General features: G+C 49.3%; 1 protein-coding gene across 5 annotated transcripts; it reads left to right on the forward strand.

Annotated features, from left to right (window-relative positions):
- Positions 1 to 17: 17 nt before the first annotated feature.
- LOC308221723 (uncharacterized protein) lies at positions 18 to 16,494 on the forward strand. Of its 5 annotated transcripts, none has more exons than XM_080618911.1 (5): positions 18 to 253; positions 8,703 to 10,617; positions 15,250 to 15,357; positions 16,126 to 16,224; positions 16,359 to 16,494. In XM_080618911.1, the coding sequence occupies exons 1-3, from the start codon at positions 166 to 168 to the stop codon at positions 15,269 to 15,271; spliced, it is 2,025 nt and encodes a 674-aa protein (XP_080475037.1). In that variant the 5' UTR covers positions 18 to 165; the 3' UTR covers positions 15,272 to 15,357; positions 16,126 to 16,224; positions 16,359 to 16,494. The 5 variants fall into 5 exon arrangements, with proteins under 5 accessions (XP_080475037.1, XP_080475038.1, XP_080475039.1 ...); XM_080618912.1 differs by having other exon boundaries at positions 16,343 to 16,476; XM_080618913.1 differs by lacking the exon at positions 16,359 to 16,494 and having other exon boundaries at positions 8,703 to 11,381; positions 16,126 to 16,324.
- Positions 16,495 to 21,994: the final 5,500 nt, after the last annotated feature.

Below are 21,994 nucleotides of genomic sequence, written 5' to 3' on the forward strand. Positions count from 1 at the left end.
AGGGGAGTGCCGCGGGGCCCGGTGCTCTCCGCTGCACGCGCCCTGGAGCCGGGGTCCCTGCTCGGCGCGGAGCCGGTGGCTCCCGAGCCGCGCCGCTGGTAGCGGGCGGTGAAAGCCCAGCTCGCCTGACCCTCTTGGTTTGTTTCCCCGGAGCTGGAGCCGGAGATGATCATCCACATGGATCAGAAGGAGGAACTGCGGTTGTGCCGTCTCCGCTCCTGCGAAGGGAAGACTGCTGTGAGCGGCAGCTCAGGTAAGGGCCATCAGCGTGAACCCGTCATGAGAAACGGTGCTCCAGGAGCACCAGCGCCCACAGGATGTACAAGGGCGGCGGTGCTGGGTTGGAGCAGGGCCCGTGCAGCTTCACCTGCTGCCTGTGACGAGGGTATTCATAGCGCCACAGGCCACCAGGCTGGGAGGGATCTCAAGGATCATCCGGTGCAACTTTTCCAGGCAGAGCATGCCCTGGACTGGATGTCGCAGTGCCCTGCCCAGCTGAGTCTTTAAAGTGTCCAGCACTGGGGAGTGCACCGCTTCCCTGGGGAGATTATTCCAATGGCTGGTTGTTCTCACTGGGAGAAATTTTCCTCTTGTGTCCAACCAGAATCTCCCCAGGAGTAAGTTGTGCCCCTCGTCTTTTCCATGTGACTCCTTGTGGAAAGGGAGCCTCCGTCTTCTTCATAGCCACCCTTAAATACTGGACTGTGGTGGTCAGGTCTCCCCTGAGCCTTCTTTTCTGTAGGCAGAACAAGCCCAGCTCTCTCAGCCTTTCCTCATACAGCAGGCTGCCCAGCCTTTGATCAAGACCCAGAGAAGGGCAGACAAGCAGTGATGTGTCCCTGTATCCTTTCACAGGCCTGCGCCGTCTGTGGCTTCAGAAGCTCCTGAACTAGACACGTAATGTCTCAAGATCTGTCTTCTTGCCTTTTCAAGCTGCGCCCATTGTAGCATCCGTGGCAGCTTGCAGCAAGGAGTTCCACAGCTTATTTAGGTGCTTGATGAATTGCTGCCTCCTTTAGTTTGCTTTGAAAGTGCCTTTTACTGCTGCCAGGAGTTCTTAATTTAGAAGAGATGGTGCAGGATAGATGCCAAACCACCCCACAGGCCACTTGTGTTTTTATAGTCCTCTGTGATACCCCCTATCAGCTGTACCTTTTCCCAGCAGAATGGGCAGTTCACTCATCTCCTATACAGAAGCTGTTCTGTGCCTCTGATGGTTCCTGTCATGCCTCTATCTTCCTCAGCTCTATCAGAGTGTCTCTGACATGGGGGATCCGTCCTCCCCCTTGCACACAGTCAGAATGTGAGGTTTGAGCAGCAAGGCAGAATTACGTTCTCTTTTCTTCCCTATTTTTCCCCCCGGCACTCATTGATGCTTGACTGGCTGTGTTGTGTGCCTAGGAGCTGCAGTTTTCACCCAGCTGCTCAGACTCCAAGGTGCTAATGCTGGATGATATGAAGAACATTCTAGGCCCATCGTGGTGTAAGTGCAAGCTGTAGAGGCTGTTCTCCTCTGAAGGTCTTTGTTTGCCTGCTGTGAACATCCCTGTCACCTGGTTGGTCAGTATCTTAAGTTTCTGCCATAGTTTTAGTCAGCCTTTGTGTCTTTAACCCTGAGGAACACAAAATCATCAGCAAATGTTTCCACCTCCCTTTTCCCTTCCTTACTGCCCTGTGAGCTTCATTCATCCTACAGCAGCTTAGTTTCTTTACCAGTTTTGGTGAAGAATGAATGTCTTTTGGGATGCCTTTGGACCCCACATGTCCCTTTTGATAAAACTGGGGCCATCTCTGAAGAACTCCGAGTGGTTTGTGAAGTGAGACATCTCTTTCCAAAGGCCGTGCCAGGTCTTCCCCAGGCTGTCCTCTCGCCATCTGTCCATTAAGTCTTTTACTCAGATCTCTGTTTGTTTGCTCAGAATGTTGGGCCCCAGATCTCCCCTCCACCCCTTTCTGTGGCATCACATCAGCCACCTCCAGTCCCAACAGTGAGGTACCGGAGTCAGAAGTCCAGCAGCTTACTCTGCTTACCTGGAGCTTGCCTTGTAGCTATAGCACTGGCACTCTTGGGAATATCAGAGATTTAACCCTTTGGGGTCAACCCAAATTGGCATGTGCTGAGAAACAACCACATTCTTCATGTCTCTCTTGCTTATTCATTTTTGCCAGTTCAGCCTTATGCTTCTAGTGTTAATTCCTCTTCATTGTGAACTTGCTCTCCTTCCACTTGAAATACTTCCAGTGAGTTCGTGTCTTGGTTTAGATCAAACCCTTTACAGACAGTGTGTCCTAGTTGCCAGTGAAGGTACCTGGTAGCTCAGAAGTAACAGAAATGATTGTAGAAGCACTAGAGCCGTGACAATAATTGTAAAAAGAAGCTTGACACTCCTCATCTTCCCCCAAAAGTATAGAACACCATAGAAAACTTAATTGTCACGTACTTCTGAAGGCTTTTTCAAGGTCTATGTAAAGAACAAAATTCTGTGTAAGTGCCAAAGTTAGCATCTCTTTGGGCACAACGGCAACAGAACAACTTTGCTAGCTCCACTGTCTACTCAGTACGTCTGACGAACTTGTCAAGAGCTTCATGCTGGCCTGCCAGGAACATCCTCTTTCCATCCTGTCTGTGGATATCACCTTTCTCTTTTCCTCGAGTCCTGGCTGGAGTAGCTGCAGAGAAATGGAAATGCCTTTGTGGTAACTAGCAAAATTGCATTTTCTGTTCCTCTCAAGGGATGGTTTTAATGAAAACTGTGTGAGGGAAGAAGTGGCATCACTGCCACAGCAAGCTGCCGGAGAAGGTATCTTAGGAGTTCACTGTGAAATCATATTGTGATGTTTTCTTGTGCTTCCCAGAAAGAGGAAGATGAAATATGTACATATATCAGTCTGGGGTTGAACTTCTAGACTCTCCTTCCTTTATTGCACACTTATGGTTCAGTAGCAACTCACGTCTTCCATGGCCTGCACTTCCTTATCACAGCTCTGCCAGACCACAGGAGGTGCCTGTGGTTTGTACAGCAATCCCATGTGACCGATATGGTACTGGTTTATTTCATAAGAGTGTTCAGAGACCCACAAGATATCTGTTGAATCTTTAAGCAGATCTGGAGATGTGCTTTGTGTGCATGTCACGCAGGTCCTGTCTTGCTCATTCAGCCTGAAAGAGCTGTGTTTCCTGTGGACAGCAAAAGGCACAGCGTTGTTGGGGGCACGTGGTTCTGGACCTGCTACATGCTCATCAAACCACATTCAGAGCAGTGGGCTGGAAGGAGTCGCTGCTCTCTGTGAACACCGTAGAAACCAGCACAAGCCCCTTGTCTTGAACAGGCTTTCAGGTGAGCTTGGGTCTGCGCAGCGAACATTCATAGCAGTAACGCTTCTGCAAGACTTTATATACATAAGAGGGCATGGATTTGTTCATTGCCTGTGGAGACATGGTTAGGAAGCAAAGGTCATGTTCCCATGTCTGAGTTAAATTAAGCACAGATTCTGTGAAAGTGAGAAAAAACACCAGTTGTGTACAGTTGCCAGCAGTTGAAAAACCCTGGAAGTTAACCAATAGAGATAGAAGACCAGCTGGCCTACCTTGTAGCTAAAAGTTGTCTGTGAACTAGGAGCAGAGACCTTGAGAGGAGGATGTGTATATGAGCAGGGGAAAATCACCGAAATGCACCTGGAATGTACCCAATGCTGTATATGCCAACCAATCACTGCGGGAAGCTGTGTGTACATGGCAGTTTGACACTATATATACCCATTATTTGAACACAATAAACGGATCACTTTTATCAATCATATTGATTGTGCATGTGTTCCCTCCGTGCGCAATGACATATTGGCGCCCGAACAGCGACCAACAGAGGAACCCGGGTACCCGTAGTGGCTGGGAGAATTGCGCACGGAGCGGGAAAGCACCGGAGAAGCAGCATTCGGAGGGCTGAAAGAAGAAAAAATACTCTGTTTTGCTGGTCGAAGATGCCGGGCAGAGAACGGGCAGTGAAAGAAGAAAAAAGAGGCCAATCCTGAAAGAGAACAGGAGCCTATGATAAAAAAAAAAAAAAAGAATCGTTCTACTAAGTAGTCCTAAGGTAAAGCCCGGAGAAGAGACAGAGGTCAATCCTGAAAGAGAATTGAGCCTCTGACCCTGGAGGACGAAGAAGGAGCCTCTGCCGCCCGCTGAGTTGGCCTGCTTGCTGGTGAGCTGCATTGGTACCAAAACTTAAAAAAGAGAGAGTAGTGAAAAATGAAAAGACAAGTGGCCTTTGATTTATTTAAGTGCTTCTTAGAGAAGCGGGATCTAGGAAAAGGGCTTACTGCCCTCTTTGATTATGGAAGGAGACGTGGGGTGCTATCGAGAAAGTTATCTCTAGGAGACGAGCTGCTGGAGCGGCTGCGAGACACTGAGGCGCTGCGAGTGGAGGAGCCGCGGGTGCAAGTGTGGGAGCTGTGGAGGAAGGTGCCCCGGGAGGCACGGCCGGAGCTCTCGGGCCGCGCGGCCGAGCGGGCAGTGCCAGAGCTGCAGCGCGGCTGTCAGAAACCGCGGCAACGGCAACAGCAACAACGGCAGCAGCAGGAAAACGGGAAGTGGAGCGTTGTGAGCCCTGGTAACACTCCCCCTTTGTGCAACAGGGCGAGGGACAGGGGGGGTTCCCCACAACGAGCGACAGCAACCCTCAAAGCCTACCCTGGGGGAATCCTCCCTGCTGACGACAAATTGGCCCCTACAGAAAAAAAAAAAAAAAAAGAAACGAAAAAAAAATAAAGAAAAAGTACCCTTATAGCCTTTTGAATATGTTATATGAGTACTGTGGCAGGCTGTGGACTTGAAACCCCATATACAACTCATTTGATAGTCTCTTTGTTATCCACATGTATTAGAAGTTGGGAAATATATATCCATGTATATTTGTGTTTCTATTAGCCTTTGGAGGCTTTTTAAGGATATTGCTGACCACTTCTTCCAATGTAGGCTGGCCACCTGCATCGGAATGAGTGTGCATTTTGGTCAGTGTAAAAGCCCAAGGCTCATGCGATGTGGGGAGGCGGAGCCTCTGCGGGGATGCCCGCTAAAGTTGAGCCTGCAGCCTCACACTGCGATGATGCTGCTTGGAGCTGATTTTTGATTGTCTTCACAGGGTCCTTACGCCACGTTCCATATGAGGGACTGTGTAGTGGAAGTAATGATTGTCTGGGCTTTGTGTTTTGAATATTGTAGTTGTATGGAGTGTGCTTGTGGGATCCCGTGTGTGTGTGTGTGTGTGTGTTGAGGGCAGACAGTGTTCTGTGTATTTTTTGTTGTTGGGTTTGTATAAAAGCTTTAATGGGTAGCAGATGAACATTTTGGACAAGAAAGGGTTAATGCAGAGTGCTGTTGCTGGCAGGTATTTATGGCTGCTGCTAAACAGGCAGGCAGCTGTAGCTTCACATTCTTTTCCCATCAGAATGCCTTTGAATCACTTTAACCCAGCTCCTTCTCAGGAGATGATAGTGTAGGATAGGGGGTATGTTTGTATCCTCCTACCTAAAGATCCATGGTGGCTACCTGCAAAGTTTGTTAACCCTTACCATAAGCTGGACAGACAACTGGAGAAACCTGATACTTCAGCTATAGGAGCTGACAGTGAATACCCCGAGCAGAATGAGATAGAGGAAGAGAAAAATAAATGATTGCAGGACATCACTTGGGGGTAACTGAAAAGTAACAACTTGAATATGTGTGCTTGTAACGTAGCTATTATTAGAGGCTGTGATTTTGTGTATAAAACCACCTGTATTTACTAGCCAGTTACTAATGAGAAACTATACCTTGTACTGTGTGGATTTGTTACTTGTAAAAGATGTTAGAATATGCAAATTTGCATTAGCTACTAGAAAATGCTAAGACAAAAACTAGAAAGATTGTTATACAATGGTAGTGTTATAAAGCAGGTAATGGAACAAATAAAGAGGGTGGAGGAAAAAAAAAAAAAAAAAAAAGCCGTCTTCAACACGCTGCACAAGAAGCTGCACCAGTAGACCTGGACAAGAGCCTGAACATTTGGACTCTTATCAACCATAAACCTTGAAAGAAGTGAAAGGGACAAGGTGGGAAGAACCGGAGAAAGAACATCGGGTGGAACCGAAGAGAGAACAGCAAGATAATTTCTGAGGACTGTAAATTTGGAAACAGGAGGATGCTTAAGACATGATAAAGAATGTGTAGTCAAGGGGAAGTGAAAGTTTCGATATAATGAGTAGTGATGGCAAAGAACTATGTTTAGAAATAATTGGTCAAGCAAAAGTGCGTGGACAGTAATGTGATTAGCTGAGAAAGTGCGTGATCAATAAGATTGTTTCGTGATGGAAAAGTACCAAAGGAACTAACCACTGCTAACCACTAGGCAGAATACTATAAAAGCCTGTAAGCTCACTCAATAAGGGATTTTGTTTGTAGCCAGAAACGGAGTCAGTGCCTTAGTTGCCACAGGATTGGGCCTGGCAGGGGGTGCCGTCCCATATAAAGTCCCATATAATTGCCCATGTACAGTAGATATCTTAGGCATGTTTATCCCTAATAGCACTATGATAATATACAAAAGAGGATTGTGTTCTTGAAGGTCAAAGCATGCTTTTCATTTGAGCTGTGATGACAAAGTAAATTTTTGGAACATGGGTGAAATAATAGCTGCCTCATCTTTAGCTCCCAAAGTAGCTAGAGCTCAAGCTTTAGCAACCTTAAATAAACTAGGTTGTTGACTTGCGAAACAGACAAATGCTACTATGCTTGCACTAAGTGGACTCTTGACTGATATCAATAGTATTCGTCATGCCACCTTACAGAATTGAGCAGCAATAGATTTTTTGTTGTTGGCACAAGGACATGGTTGCGCAGAGTTTGAAGGGATGTGTTGTATGAATTTGTCAGATCATTTGGAATCAATCTATAAAAGTATAAAACAATTAAGAGAAGGGGTCAAACGACTAATAAAGGATGATGGATTGGATTGGCTGACAAAACTCTTTAGAGGATGGGGAATTTCTGGATGGCTTAAAGATTTGCTTCTGCGAGGTGCAACTATACTATGTGCAGTAGTCTTATTCGTATTCATAGCAAGTTGTATGCTGAGATGTGTGATATCAATGCCTAAGAAAAGTGTAGCGTCCATTTGGCTTGCTAAAAAAGAAAAAGGGGGAATTGTGGAGACATGGTTAGCAAGCAAAGGTCACGTTCCCATGTCTGAGTTAAATTAAGCACAGATTCTGTGAAAGTGAGAAAAAACACCAGTTGTGTACAGTTGCCAGCAGTGGAAAAACCCTGGAAGTTAACCAATAGAGATAGAAGACCAGCTGGCCTACCTTGTAGCTAAAAATTGTCTGTGAACTAGGAGCAGAGACCTTGAGAGGAGGATGTGTATATGAGCAGGGGAAAATCACCGAAATGCACCTGGAATGTACCCAATGCTGTATATGCCAACCAATCACTATGGGAAGCTGTGTGTACATGGCAGTTTGACACTATATATACCCATTATTTGAGCACAATAAACGGATCACTTTTATCAATCATATTGATTGTGCATGTGTTCCCTCCGTGCGCAACGACAATTGCCTGTGTCCCAGGAGCCATTCATAACTGTTCAGCTAGCGTTAATCCAACTTGCACCTACCTTAATCTTTTTCATGTATTGGATTTCCTCAGTGCATAATCGGGAACCAGCCATGGGGGATCTTCAGTTCACCCACCATGTTGCACAACGGATTTGTTCTGTACCAGTGAAAGCATAAGGTTAATTTGCTTCTGCTCCAAGACTGGCATAAGCCAGGCTCCAGGCGGTCTCTGTGTCTCATGCCTCGTGCATCTTCTCTTTCTCTGCAGTACCAGCAGCACAAGAGCACGGAGATTACTGTTGCAACCCAAGTAATGTTCTGCTGAACAAGGCAGTTCTTTATGGCCTAACTCTGGCTCCCAGTTCAACTTTTAGTAACATCCTGTGGAGACAAGCAGAGAGAGCTGGGCTTGTTGAGCCTGGAGAAGAGAAGGCTCTGGGGACATCATAGAGCAGCTTCCAGCACCTAAAGGGCCCAACAAGAAATGTGGAGAGGGGCTTTTGACAGGAGCAGGTAGGGACAGGACAAGGCGGAATGGCTTTAAACTGAGAGAGGGGAGATTTAGGCAAGGTGAAAGAAGTTCTTCCCTGTGAGGATGCTGAGGCGCTGGCACAGGTTGCCCAGAGGAGCTGTGGCTGCCCCATTCCTGACAGTGTTCAAGGCCAGGTTGGATGGGGCTTGCAGCAACCTGGTCTAGTGCAAGGTGCCTGTGCACATGGCAGGAGGCTGGAACTGGATGTGATCTGTAAGGTCCATTCCAGCTAAAACCGTCCTGTGGTTCTGTGATTTTCAGATACAACATCCTGGAAGAGCAAGCATCTTTCCCATTCAAGCAGTAAACCTTTGCCTCTAATATGCCAGTGATTCCAGGAGACTGAGGTTCTGGTGAAGCATGCAGGGCAATTTACAGCATTTGCTCCTGTGAACACTCTGAAAAATCCACTGTGTAGTTTGGAGGGAAATACCATGTCCTGAAGGCAGGATATAGCAGAATGTTTTATACTTAAAGTCAATCTGTCTGCTGAATTTTTAGAATTTGTCCCCTTGGGATTTGCCCTGTCCAAAGCTTCCAGTCCTGCCTGTGACTTGTCTGGATTCTCATTTTATTGCAGGTGAAGATGGGATTGTGAGCAAGAATGAAGACAATGCCCATCAAGGCATCCCCAGGCCAGTGGAGCCCAAGGGTTTATGCTCAGGACTCTCCGAGGAGAACAGTTCCCAGGGTCCTGCGCAGGACCCTGTTCTCCCACGCAGGTCAGAAAGGATTGAGAGATCCAAGAGCTTCCAGGTGAGCTCCAACCTCATCCAGCATCGGAGAATCCACACCGGAGAAAAACCCTTGACCTGCACTGAATGTGGGGAGAGTTTCTGGCAGCGGTCACGTCTCATCCAGCACCAGGGGATCCACACAGGGGAGCGGCCCTACAAGTGCTCCGAGTGTGGGAAGAGCTTCAGCGTGAGCTTGAAGCTGATCCGACACCAGGTAATCCACACGGGGGAGAAGCCCTACAAGTGTGCTGAGTGCGGGAAGAGCTTCTCCAAGAACTCGAAGCTCGTTCTGCACCAGCGCGTGCACACCGGGGAGAAACCCTATGAGTGTACAGAGTGTGGGAGGAGCTTCAGCGTGAGTTCAGAGCTGAGACGACACCAGCGGGTGCACACTGGGGAGAAACCGTACGAGTGCAGGACCTGCGGGAAGAGCTTCAGCTTGAGCTCAGCCCTGACACGACACCAGCGGGTGCACACTGGGGAGAAGCCCTACGAGTGCAGGACCTGCGGGAAGAGCTTCAGCGTGAGAGTATCCCTGACACGACACGAGTGGATCCACACAGGGGAGAAGCCCTACAAATGTGCCGAGTGTGGGAAGAGCTTCTCTGAGAACTCGAAGCTCCTCCTGCACCAGCGCGTGCACACTGGGGAGAAACCCTACGAGTGCGGGACCTGTGGGAAGAGCTTCAGCTTGAGCACTGCCCTGATACGTCACCAGCGGGTCCACACCGGGGAGAAGCCCTACAGTTGTGCCGAGTGCGGGAAGTGCTTCAGCGTGAGCTCCTCCCTGACACAACACCAGCGGGTCCACACTGGGGAGAAACCCTATGAGTGCTCCGAGTGTGGCAAGAGCTTCAGCGTGAGCTCGAAGCTGATCCGGCACCAGGTAACCCACACCGGGGAGAAGCCCTACAAGTGTGCTGAGTGCGGGAAGAGCTTCTGCGAGAACTTGCAGCTTGTCCGGCACCAGCGCGTGCACACTGGGGAGAACCGCTATGAGTGCACGGATTGTGGGAAGATCTTTGGCCGGAGCTCTGCACTCATGAAACACCAGCGGATCCACACTGGGGAGAAGCCCTACAGGTGTTCTAAGTGCGGGAAGAGCTTCTCCAGGAATGCACACCTCATCCTGCACCAGCAGATGCACACCGGGGAGAAACCCTACAAGTGCTCCGAGTGTGGGAAGAGCTTCAGCGTGAGCTCACAGCTGATCCGGCACCAGGTAACCCACACCGGGGAGAAGCCCTACAAGTGTGCCGAGTGCGGGAAGAGCTTCATCGGGAAGTCGCATCTCGTCCAGCACCAGCGGGTGCACACTGGGGAGAAACCTTATGAGTGCAGGACCTGCGGGAAGAGCTTCAGCGTGAGCACAGCCCTGAAACGACACCTGCGGATCCACACTGGGGAGAAGCCCTACAAGTGTGCAGATTGCGGGAAGAGCTTCTCTGACAGCTTGCAGCTCATCCGGCACCAGCGGATCCACACAGGGGAGAAGCCGTACAAGTGCTCTGAGTGTGAGAAGAGATTCAGGGTGAGGTCAGCCCTGCTACAGCACCAGCGGGTCCATACGGGGGAGAGGCCCTATGCCTGTGCCTTCTGCGGGAACAGCTTTCGGCGGAGTTCCCACCTCGTCCAGCACCTACGCATCCACACTGGGGAGCGTCCATACGTCTGTGCTGAGTGTGGGAAGGCCTTCACCATAAGCTCGGCACTCTTCCGGCACCAGCAGACCCACAGGGGTGGAGAGCCCCAGGTGGGGTGAGTGTGGGGAGCAGTGAGGTCTGATGCCCTGTGAGCAAATCCCGGTGTCTCCCCCTCCCATTGACCACCCTGCTTGTGGAGGGTGAAAGAAGTTTCTTCCCCTAGGAATGAGCCCTCAGGGAGGAAGAAGGGGGGGGCCGGTGGAGGGAGCTGATTGGAGGTTTGGGGCAGGTGCCAGGAGGAAGGTGCCAGACTCTTTTCAGTGGTGGCCAGCCCCAGGATGAGCAGCAGTGGCCATGAACTGAAACACCAGAGGTTTCACCTCGACATGAGGAAGAACTTGTTCCGTTGCAGTGGCAGAGCACTGAACCGGCTGCGCAGGGGGATGTGGAGGCTCCGTCTCTGGGCACATCCAAGCCCCGGCTGGACACGTTCGGGTGTCCCTGCCCCGGCAGGGCTGGGACCGGGTGACCCCGGGGTCGGCTCCCACGGCTCGTGCCGCTCGCACTGACCCCGCGCAATAAACGTTCGTTGAACGCCGCCGGGTTGCCTTCTCCGGACTGCGGCTGCGCGGGGACTCGCGCCGGCCGCCCGCCCGCCGGGATCTCGGTGGTAGCCGTTGGAGGGGGCGGGGACTTAGGGCCGCTGTATGGCGTCCGGGCCTCCTCCAGCACTCGGCGGCTCGGGCTCGTGCCGCGGGCGGTTCCTGATTGGCTGCGCGGTCCCCACCCTGGGTGATAAATTCGGGGCGGCCGGGCCGGGCCTTTGTGTCACGTCGCGGGTCTGAGGGCGGGTCTCGGGGTCTGCGGCAGAGGCGGAGGGTGAGTGTTCGCGGCGCGTGTCCATGGCAACGCGGCGGGTCCGGCCCCGGGCTGAGGCCCTCGGGGTTACCCCCGGATTAACCCCCCACCTCCCGGGGGGCTCTGCTCCGCTGGGCCCGCCGCCTCTTCCCGTTCCCGCGGACATGTAGGCCCGGGACCTACGGCGCTCAACTGGCAAAGTCGTGTAGGCCGTATGAGGGCCGCGTCCGTGTGCCTTTGCCCCGCGAGGCCTGGGCGGCCGGTCCTGAGGGCAGCGCCCGACACGTGGCTCTGGCCTGGGTGTCAAGCTGTTCTGGGTCCGGTGCTGCCGTCTGCCAGCCGTGTGCTCGGGAGCAGCGGGGCTGTGTGCGGCTGTGCTGGGCCAGTGCTTGTCAGGCCTCCCGCATCTCTTCCCTCGGCTCCTGCGGGCGAGCGTCCGCACAGCAGCTGAGGGAGCGTGCCAGAGTGGCTGCCTCATACCCTGCAGTGGTTCCTGCACACATCTCCTCCAGGAGGATGTCTGAGTGTTTCAGGACAGGAGCTGCACCCGGTTCTGCTGGTGCCCTGGGGGCACTTGGCTCTTCTCTGTCCCTGGCGGTGTTCAAGGCCAGGTTGGATGGGCCTTGGAGCAACCTCTGCTAGTGGAAGGTGTCCCTGCCCGTGCCAGGGTCTGGGAACTGGATGAGCTTTAAGGTCCCTTCCAACCCCAGCCATTCTATGGTTCTGTAACTCTTGATGCTGCTGAGCTCAATAAAGAGCTGGAAGGATGAAGGCCTGTGAAGCCTATTGCTGTCCAAGCCCTTCCTTTGTTGGGTGACACAGATATCTTATTCAAGCCTCATAGAGACTAGCCCAGCACTGCTTTACATACATCAGCTATAAGTGCCTGTCACTGGCCCTGCTTGGGGTGTCCTAGGCACAGCTGACTGCATGCTGGGATGGGCAGGGCAAGTAGTGGCTCTCCCCAGAGCAAAGGCTGTTCACCAAGTTCATGTGTGCCTGTCACACTCCTTTCCTACTCTCCCCAGGTGTAAAGCTGGTTGACTGATGTGCCCCTTGTGCTGTTCTCCCAGGCAGACTGAGAAAACAGATTCTGGATGCACTGCCTGGCACAAGGGCTGATTACCGAAGTGCAGAACTGGACAAGATCTGTGAACTTACCAGGAGTTCCCTCCTTGGTCACTTTGTTGAGGTGCTGGACAGTGGCTCTGGGGGACAGAGGTAGCATTTACGTGGGCACCTCTAAAAGTGCCTTAGACTTGAATTATTTCCCAGATGTAGGCAACGTCCAGGTGAAGTCTTGAACCCACCTGGGATCAGGCAGTGTAAAAATTATTCTGTGAGGCTCCATTGGATTGTTGGGATTAAGTGTCTTCCTACCCTGAGAAGAATGGCTGTGCATCTTGAGTGTGAAACTTGCTGTGGCAATGTGTCTGGGGCAAACTAAGTGCTGGCTAGATGAGATAGGGATGTTTCTCAGAGGGTTTGAACACTGTTATTGGGAAAGAAATGTTTGGAGTGCTGAGGTGTTTTGTACTAAGCCTTGTCTCCTATTTCCCGCCTCACTACCTGCCTCTTGTAGCTGTTGGATTCTCCCAGGAGGCTGCTGGTAGGGCACTGGGAAGGTATGTGTTTACGCTGAACATCAGCCAGGTCTTGATGAGCAGAGCTCATGAAGCAAATGAAATGACGTTGCAGCCTCTGCAGTGGAAGTGGGCAGCTGCTCGAGCTGCCTGCTTGGTGAGTAGGATGCTGACTCTTCCAGGGGAGCAAAACCGTGAGAAATGAGGGCCCTGACCAGTGACCGTGTGGTGGGCTTTCAGCTACCAGATTTGGAGTAAAAGGGATGTGTAATGGTAAGAGATACAATGATTCTAATTTCCCTTCCTCCGAGTTCTCATGTGGTACGCTAGTACTGAAAAGGACAGGGGTTTGATTTGTGCTGACTTGTCTCCTGAATTCACGGCTCATCCTGTCTATGCTGGATGGTATTGGGAAAAATCTCAGTTTCCATGTTGTCCTGTGTATGTACTGTCATCAGTACTGTCTGGAAGTATAAGATAAATTGGAACCAGTTTCTCTAGTTTAGTTTTGGAATCTGCATTTCTTGAGGAGTGCCTGACTTGAAGCCAGCTGCGCAGGAAGCCAGGATGCCATCAGGACTTGTGCAGCTGTGCTGGCAGGAGGCTGTCTGTGCTGTGAGGCAGGCAGGCTGTTCCCCTGGGCCCGTGACCAGGTGCTGGCTCAGGCTGGGCAGGTTCTGCCCCTTTGCTTCAGTTTCCCTTCCCCATGGTGGGTGTTTGGAGCTGTGACAAGTTTGCTGAGCTGGTGTGGTGCTGCTGTCCAGTGAGTGATCAAAATGAAAATAGCGCCCTTGAACCTGGCTTCCCCTGCCCTCTGGTTGGGGAGGCTGTGCTGTGTCCTATCCTGTGGTGCAGGGCCCTGGGGATGTGGGGCTGCTTCCCCTGTGACTTCTGTTACTGCAGTGGGCTGGCTGGCATGACAAAGTACTGTGTTGTGGTCAGTCTTTGCCCTGGGAAAGGCTCTGTCCCAGTGGACCCCAGGACTGTGTGATCACAGGAGAAACCTTCACCCTGGTGATGTGTTCTCCAAACTGGGTGCTCAGACCCAGCTCCCAGCGCTCCTGGCGGAGTCCTGTGCTGGAGTGTGGAGGGCAGTGGAAGTGGCTGTAGAACAGGGCTTCAGAAAATCGGGCTGAGGAGCCAGAGGGCAGTTAATTTATAGCTGGGGTGCTCCATGTGAGCTGGGAGCCAGCAGCTGCTGTGCTGGTGCTGGCCCTGTGCTGAGCTTGGTGAACCTGCAGCTGCCTGCCTGCTCTTCTAGCCCTGAGGAGGCTGACGTCGAATGGGAGAGTGTGAGGGATGGCTCTCTTTCAGTGAGTGCTTTCCAAGAGCCAGGAAGCAGCTTAGTTCCTTGTTCATCTGGCAAGGCTGCCTGTAAGGTGATGGTGCTGCTCTGCACAAAGCTGATTACAGGTCCATTTTGTAAATGAGGTGCCTGGATTTCTGCTTAAGAGGAAACTCAGCTATAAGCCAGGTGTCTCACTCCTGCTTCTGGGTAGGTCTTTGGGTGTCTTGCTACATCCCTGGAGATTTTTCTGTTTGTTTCCTTTTGCAGAAGAGGAGGGAGAACTCAGTTACTTCTGGGGGTTGAAGTAAACCCTGCTAGGCAGGAGAGGAGTGTTAGAGGTAGCAGGAGCCATCTGCAGCAGCCGTTTTGACTCTTCCCATGCAGTACAGCCCAGAAAAGGCAGAGCAGTGAACTCTGTCCCTGCTTTGGAAGTTCCTCTGCATATAGTCCGTTGCAGGGAAGGTGTTTGTCTCCCTGTGAGCTGCCTGACTCCTGCCCCAATTCACCACTGCTTTCCTCTAGGGAAAGCTCTGTATCACTGTGAAAATGAAGTAGCTTGTTGTTCTCCATCGCGATTGAAGGAGAGGTGTTTCCCAATGCTTCTGCCCTGCTCAGAGTCTGGCATTGGATGAAATGTTTGATAGCACCAGTGGCAAGCAGCTTGCTCACAATCTCAGTGCAGCTAGCTAGTGTGGAGGTCTCTGATCATTTTCAGCCAGGAGTTGTCCTGAAGTGGGAAACCAAATGCAGCGTGCTGTGTTGTAGGTCTCCTCTGAGGCTAACATTTGGTGAGCTGGGTGGTGTTAGTGTTGATGTTCACTGGGGTAATTGAACTGAACAAGCAAGATTGCTTCCTTGAAAGAGCCTGCTGTGCCGTGGAAATGGCCAGTGCCTGCTCCTCACCACCGTGCCTGGTGGAGCAGCTCAGAGGCTGCTTGCTGTATGGCTCAGCATTTCAGACCCATCCCTTCGTGAAGGCAGCTTCCCTCTAAAACCCCTCTCTGATTTTGCCTTTCAGGTTGTCTAATCTCCAGTGCTAACCAGCAATACCACCTGCAATGGAGAGCGCAGAGAGGGGAGAAGGGGAAATGTTGTGCTATGAGGAAACAGAAGATGATAATGTCAGGTGAGTCCTGTCTCACAATGTGGCACAGACAGTATTGGGTAAGGCAGGAGACCTTCCAGGTTAAAGGGTGATCTTTCTCCTCATCTGAAAAGGGGTGGGGGACTCCAATAGCTGATTAATCAAATGTGTATGTGCGGTAAATCTGTTTAAATCAAAGTGTACCAGCAGGGATGGGAAGGAGCAGTGTGGCTAAAGCTGGCAGCAAGCAGTTGGGGTTTTTTAGTCTCTACTATCACTTGCACTTCAGAAATGCTTTGACCATTTGGCAGTTGTGTTTGTGCCTTCCTGGCCAAGGCGAGGCAGTTTTCCATGGTTTGCTGGGCAGACTCATGTGATAGCAGCTTCTTGTTTGGAAAGATGACCCTAGAGGTGAACTATGCTCTATGCCTCTCTTGCCTTTGAAGAATGCCCACCGGTTTAGGCAAGACTATTGTCTTGGAGGTTAGGTTAAACAACAAATTCACACACATGCTCTGAAAGTCGAGGCTTCAGACTTGGGAAGAGTGAGCAGGGTGCTTCCCAGAATACCTAGGTATTCCGTGCTGGTTGACTTCTCTTTGACTTGAGCCAGTTTCATGGTGCCTGGCTGCATGCCCACTCGGTGGGTCTGGAGTGCCTGTGTCTCTTGCAGCTATCTGTAGCAGACTAGTCAGAAAACCTGATCAGTGTCCTTTCCAAAGTGGACTGATGTTAGGCTGTAAACTGTCTGGGACTCTCGGGGAAGTCTTGGACCCTAAACTGTCATCTTTTACGTATTTATTTTCACAGCATCTTCTGACTTTTGTCGTTCTGGCAGTTCTGAGTCTGCAGAGTGTTACTGAACAAAATGGACTCAACACTTCAAAATAAGAAGCCGGATTTCTAAAAGTATTTATATATTTGGAACATGTCAATATTTTTATTTTTATACCATATATCTTTGAGTCTATTTGATTTATATAACATACAATAAACAATTTGAAAGGTACCAATGATAAATTGTAAGTAATGTCTTATGACAGGTCGGGGGTGCATTCTAAGCATCCGCACTGGGTCTAGTGGAGAGCAGTAGAGTCTGTGCCTGTACTAACTGAAACCCCAGGCAGAGAACTGGAGGAAGAGGAGCTGACATGGGCACCCTGCAGGAAGGAGAGGTGGGAGAGATCAGCCAGGGAGAGAGCCCAGTTCATGTAGGCTGTGCAGCCCCAAGGTAAGAGAGACCTGGGGAAAAGGGGGGGTGTCTGCTGGGAGGATGGGCTGTGGGAAGGATCTGGTCTGGCCTCAGAGGGAGGGCTCCTGGTGGAGGGGAAAGGGGTGGCCAGTGATGAACCTCTTGTCTGTCAGGTCTATGGCAGGTATAGGGTGTGTGGGGGGACCTCTTAGGAAAGCCTTCTGCCACATGTGGTGAATTGTCAGGAATTTGGGATAGTTTTCTTCCCTGGCTTTCACATCACTTTTCCTCACCCACCTTTTTGTACATGAGCCGACTTCGTTATGTGAAAAGGACCAGGCTTGCCTCAAGTGGCATTCTAGTAGATGTTGTTACCCTCAGCGTACCGTGTATTTCTCTCTCAAGTACACACTTTATCCCTGAAAAATCTTCAGTCCTACTCACCAGTCTTAATATGGGAAAATAAGTAAGATCCCTTCCCTGCTTTTTTATTCTCTTTTAGGTATGACTTGCAGTTACAATCAAAGCATTTGTACTCAATTATTACGTCTTCAGTTAATGCGGCGTCACAGTTCAGTGCATGTAAATTACAGTCATTCAAATAACACTGTGTCATAAATACTGTTTAGTATGTTACGAAAAAATGTGAGGATGGAAGGCACGGACCCTGTGGTACAGTACAAGCTGGATCATTTACTACAAGGATCACACGATATTTATATGCTTCCAAGCAATTAACCAAGCACATCTATGTCTGCCTTGTGGTTACATTTACAACTTTGGGTCATGAATTATTTCTTACCATCCTTCTAATGAGTGAATTATTTCTTACCATCCTTCTAATTATTAGTTAGGTTGGCGACAGTGACTCCCGAACATCTGCTAGCTTAGAATACTCCTTGTCTGCCCATCCTGTTTGTCGTGGTTTAAGCCAGTCGGCAAGTCAGCCACGCAGTTTCTATCCGCCCCCCCTCCCGAAGGGATGGGGAGGAGAATCGAAAGAATGTAACTCCCATGGGTTGAGATAAGAACAGTCCAGTAACTAAGATACAACACAAATCACTACTGCTACCACCAATAATAATAATGACAGAGAAATAACAAGGGAAGAGTATATGATACCACCTGAAGAAACGAGCCTGACTGAGCAGAGAGTGCCCTTCCGGATAACTCCCAGTTACATCCCAGGCATGACGTGCTGTGGTATGGAATACCTCTTTGGCTAGTTTGGGTCAGGTGTCCTGTCCCTGCTTCCTCCCGGCTTCCCCTCCTCCCTGGCAGAGCATGAGACTCAGAAAGTCCTTGGTCAGGCTAAACATTTGAGCGGTAACTAAAAACATCGGTGTTATCAGCGCTGTTCCCAGGCCAAAAGTCAAAACCACAGCACTGCACCAGCTACCAAGAAGGAGAAAAAAATGACTGCTACTGCTGAACCCAGGACACTGTTCTGCTTGCAATGAATTTTGTACAAAGGTCACATTGGTCTAAATCTTTGCCAACAATCAGAAACTTACAGATAGGGCTGGTTTCAGCTGGTTTTGTGATTACTGGGGCATCCCACTGTGCCAAAGGTGAAAAGTGAGGAAGACTGCTTACTTCATCTTGAAGAGCCCTGCCCACAACCATCGGAGGGCAGTGTGCAAGCACCAAAAGGGAGGAGACTTATGATAATGAGTACCTAAAGTAATTGTAATATCACCGCCTGCTCTCTCTGGGGAACCTAATGAATATGCATGTTTGTGTGTAATAAATAGCTGCTTGCTTAACCCCTCGGTGTGCAAGTTAGGAGGAGCGGTCCCCCTTTCACCCGGTGCCCTAATAAACATACCTGCTTTATAACTCTCTTTGAGTTGTAGAGTCTGATTCTGTGCTTCTATTTGGCACCCCAGATGGGACAATCTCTGCCCGGCTGTGGGACCTACTGAGGACGGGACTCCTCTGGGCACCCCCGAGATTTCTTGGGAGGACTCCCCCACTCACTCAGATCACCGCAGGGGCAGACAAGGACCATCACCAGTGAATCATCAGGTATGTCTGCACCAGGTAAAGGGGATACCTATAAGTCGTAAGGAGACGTCCTACGTGAGGTAAAGAGCGCGGGTGCTAGCCCCAAGGGTTTGGTGTATCGATATGCAGGTGGTAGCTAAAGGCATATACCTGGCTGCTGGTGTACACCCGCAAGAAGCAGGGAGCATCTTGTGGTTTGGGTCCTACAACACACAGAGGGTGTCTTGTGGAAATGGTTTTGGGTCTTACTGGTTTTCGACTTATTTTGTGGCTTGTTACAGTAATGATTTTGGTCTTGTGACTTTGGTATTGGTGACAGGATGTTATAAGTGTGTTATTAATTGTTGTTTGATTGAATTTTAGTCTCTGTCTCAAGGGTTGTAAATGTGTGGAGTGTGTCTGTGGGATCCTGTGTGTGTGTGAATGTGAGACTGATAATGGGAAATCAGCAGAGTGGAGAGATCTTGAAAAAGAGTCCTTTAGGGTGCATTTGGGCACATTGGAAAGAACTGGGAGGGACTCCTGGGGGCTCAGTAAACAAGAAAACATTGGTAAAATATTGTAACCAATGGTGGCCTTTGTATACTTTGGAAGATCAGGAAAAATTGCCTAAAAATGGAATTCTGAACTATAATACATTGTTGCAATTAATGTTTTGAGGAGGCAAGGAAAATGAGATGAAGTAATGTATGCAGATATGGTTTTCACTTTAAGAAATCACCTGGTGTGACAGGTGGAATAAGAAATTAATATAGCTCCATCAGATCCCTTAATTTTGGCTTTAGAAAAGGACAGGGAAAACCAGAAAGCTAAGGTGGAGAGATGTTGTCCAGCCTGTGATATTGGGGGAATGATGTTTAAAGTTAGGAAAAAAAACAGAGCAATCAGGAAGATAGGTTGGAAAATTCTGTATCACAGGTACCTCTGAGGGAAGCACCCTCTGCATCTGTCCTATCTGATATTGATAAGAAGGAAGAGGTTGCTGTCACTGGCAACAAGCAGCAGATTCACATTCAGAGTTAAGAAAGGGTTAAAGCAGAAGTGCTGTTGCAGAGGCAGGCATCTGGAGCCCCTGCAGAGCAGGGTGAGCAACTGTGAGAGAAAAAAAGAGGGAAAACCAAGGGGGAAAGGAGGGGAGCTCGAGCAGCTCCTGTGTTTGAGCACAGGATGGGTGCTGGGGCAGGCAGACAAGTGGGAACAGACATGTTGACAGATGGGACTGAGGGGTTGTTGGATAAATGTGGACAGAAGTGAAGGAGGAAGCATGGAGGGCGCATAAGAGTCGGGAACAGGTAGAAAAGAAAAAGCTGAATCATGCTATAGCCATGGCTACCATGGTTGCTTTGAAACTGGTGGAGGAGGAATGTCAGGCAGAGGTGGGGGAGTGGGTTCTTCTCCTGTGGGACTGGGTCGGTGTGTGTGCTATAGGGAGTTTGAACATTGGAAGTGAGGCTGCCCGGGGGGAAGTGCCATGGGGTGGCCCCGGTGACTGAATTGGAACTAGACTGACAGGGACCTGGGGAATCTACCCCAGCAGATCCACTGGTTAAATTAAAACTAGGGACTAGAGGAAATAAAGTGGAATTTTAGTGGATACAGGAGCAACTTATTCAGTGTTAAACCAGAGGGAGAAGAATTTGTTACAGTTGTGGGCGCTACTCGCTGCCAAGGAAAAAAAAAAAAGGGCATTCTTTCTGAAACCTTTAGAGTACAAAAAGGGAAAACAAATAGGAATGCATAAATTCTTATGCATGCCAAATTCTCCAAAATCTTTATTAGGGCGAGAAGCAACATTTAAAGAAGGCAAAATGGAATTAAGAGTTAAAACCAATCAATTAATTACAGTTTTGAGTTTAATTCAACAGAAAAGCAAACAGGAGGACCTCCCTGAAATAGAATAAGTCCTTAATCAGGTATATCTGGGAATATGGGCATCTGAAGTTCCATCTGAAGTGGAAATAAAAGAGCGGGGCCTGCCCAATTAGAATACAACAATATCCCTTAAAATTAGAAGGTCAAAGGGAATCAAAGAAATCATTGATAAATTTTAAAATATGGATTATTAATTGAATGTGAATTGGAATATAAATACTTCTATCTTGCCAGTAAAGAAATATGATGGGAGAAGTTGCAGATTGGTTCAAGATCTTAGAGTAATCAGCAAAATTGAAGAGGATATTCATCCACTAGTAACTAATCTGTATACCTGATTGACTAAATTGAATAATAATCAGAAATAGTTTGCCATCTTGTATTTAAAGGACTCTCTCTTTTGCTTATCATTGGCCAAAGAAAGCCAGAATTTATTTGCCTTTGAATGGGACAATCCTGACACGGGAAGGAAAACTCAATTAACTTGGATGGTATTACCTCAAGGGTTTAAAAACAGTCCAACGATTTTTGGATATCAGCACTGGAAGTAGAATCACGGAACCCACCCACTCAGACAGGGACTCTGTTACAATATGTGGATGACCTATTAACTGCCACAGAAACAAAGGAAGAATGTGTCCAGTGGATGGTGGCATTATTGAATTTCCTGGGACTGACTGGTTATCAGGTATCCAGACAAAAGGCCCAACTAATTCAAACCTGAGTTTCCTGCCTAGGATATGAAATAACAGGAGGACAGAGAGAACATGGAGCTGCTAGAAAAGAAGCCATTTGCCAAACTCCACGACCATCAACTGTCAAGGAGCTCTGGATGTTCCTCGGAATGACTGTATGTCGCAGACTTTCGATCCATGATTATGGTGTTCTGGTAAGACCACTATATGAACTGTTGAAGAGAAACCCTCCCTCTTGAGAATGGACTGATTCAGCAGAGGTGGCTTTTAGAAATTTAAAAACAGAGCTAATGAGAGCTGCAGCTCTGGGACTTCTGGATATAAACAAACCCTTTGGGCTATATTCCTATGAAGAACAAGGAATAGCTTTGGGGGTCCTTGCTCAGAAACTAGGACCCTACAGAAGGGCAGTGGCGTATTTTTCAAAACAGCTGGATGAAGCGAGCAAAGGATGGCCCGAATGCCTAAGGGCTGTGGCGGCGATTATCACGAATACTGAAGAGGCTCGCAAATTCACCTTGGGACAAAAGATTACTGTACTAGTGTTCCATGTTGTATCAGCAGAATACAGATTCTGGAGCAGAAAGGAGCCCACGTTTGTTAAAATACCAGGCCACCCTTGTGGAACACGATGATATAGAAATTGCGGTCACTAATGTTGTGAATCCAGCATCCTTTTTGCAGGAACAACCAACAGAACCACTAACACACGACTGCTTGACCACCATAGAGACTGTCTATTCAAGCCGACCAGACTTGGAAGAAAAACCTCTGGAAGATGCTGATTCTTGGTTTACTGATGGTAGTATCTTCATGAAAAATGGTGAATGAAAGGCAGGATATGCCGTTAGCACCACTTCACAGGCAGTAGAAGCTAAACCTTTACCCGCGAACACCTCTGCCCAGAAGGCAG

The sequence above is a fragment of the Psittacula echo genome (genome assembly GCF_963264785.1).
Source record: "Psittacula echo genome assembly, chromosome: 5".
Lineage (NCBI taxonomy): Eukaryota > Metazoa > Chordata > Aves > Psittaciformes > Psittacidae > Psittacula > Psittacula echo.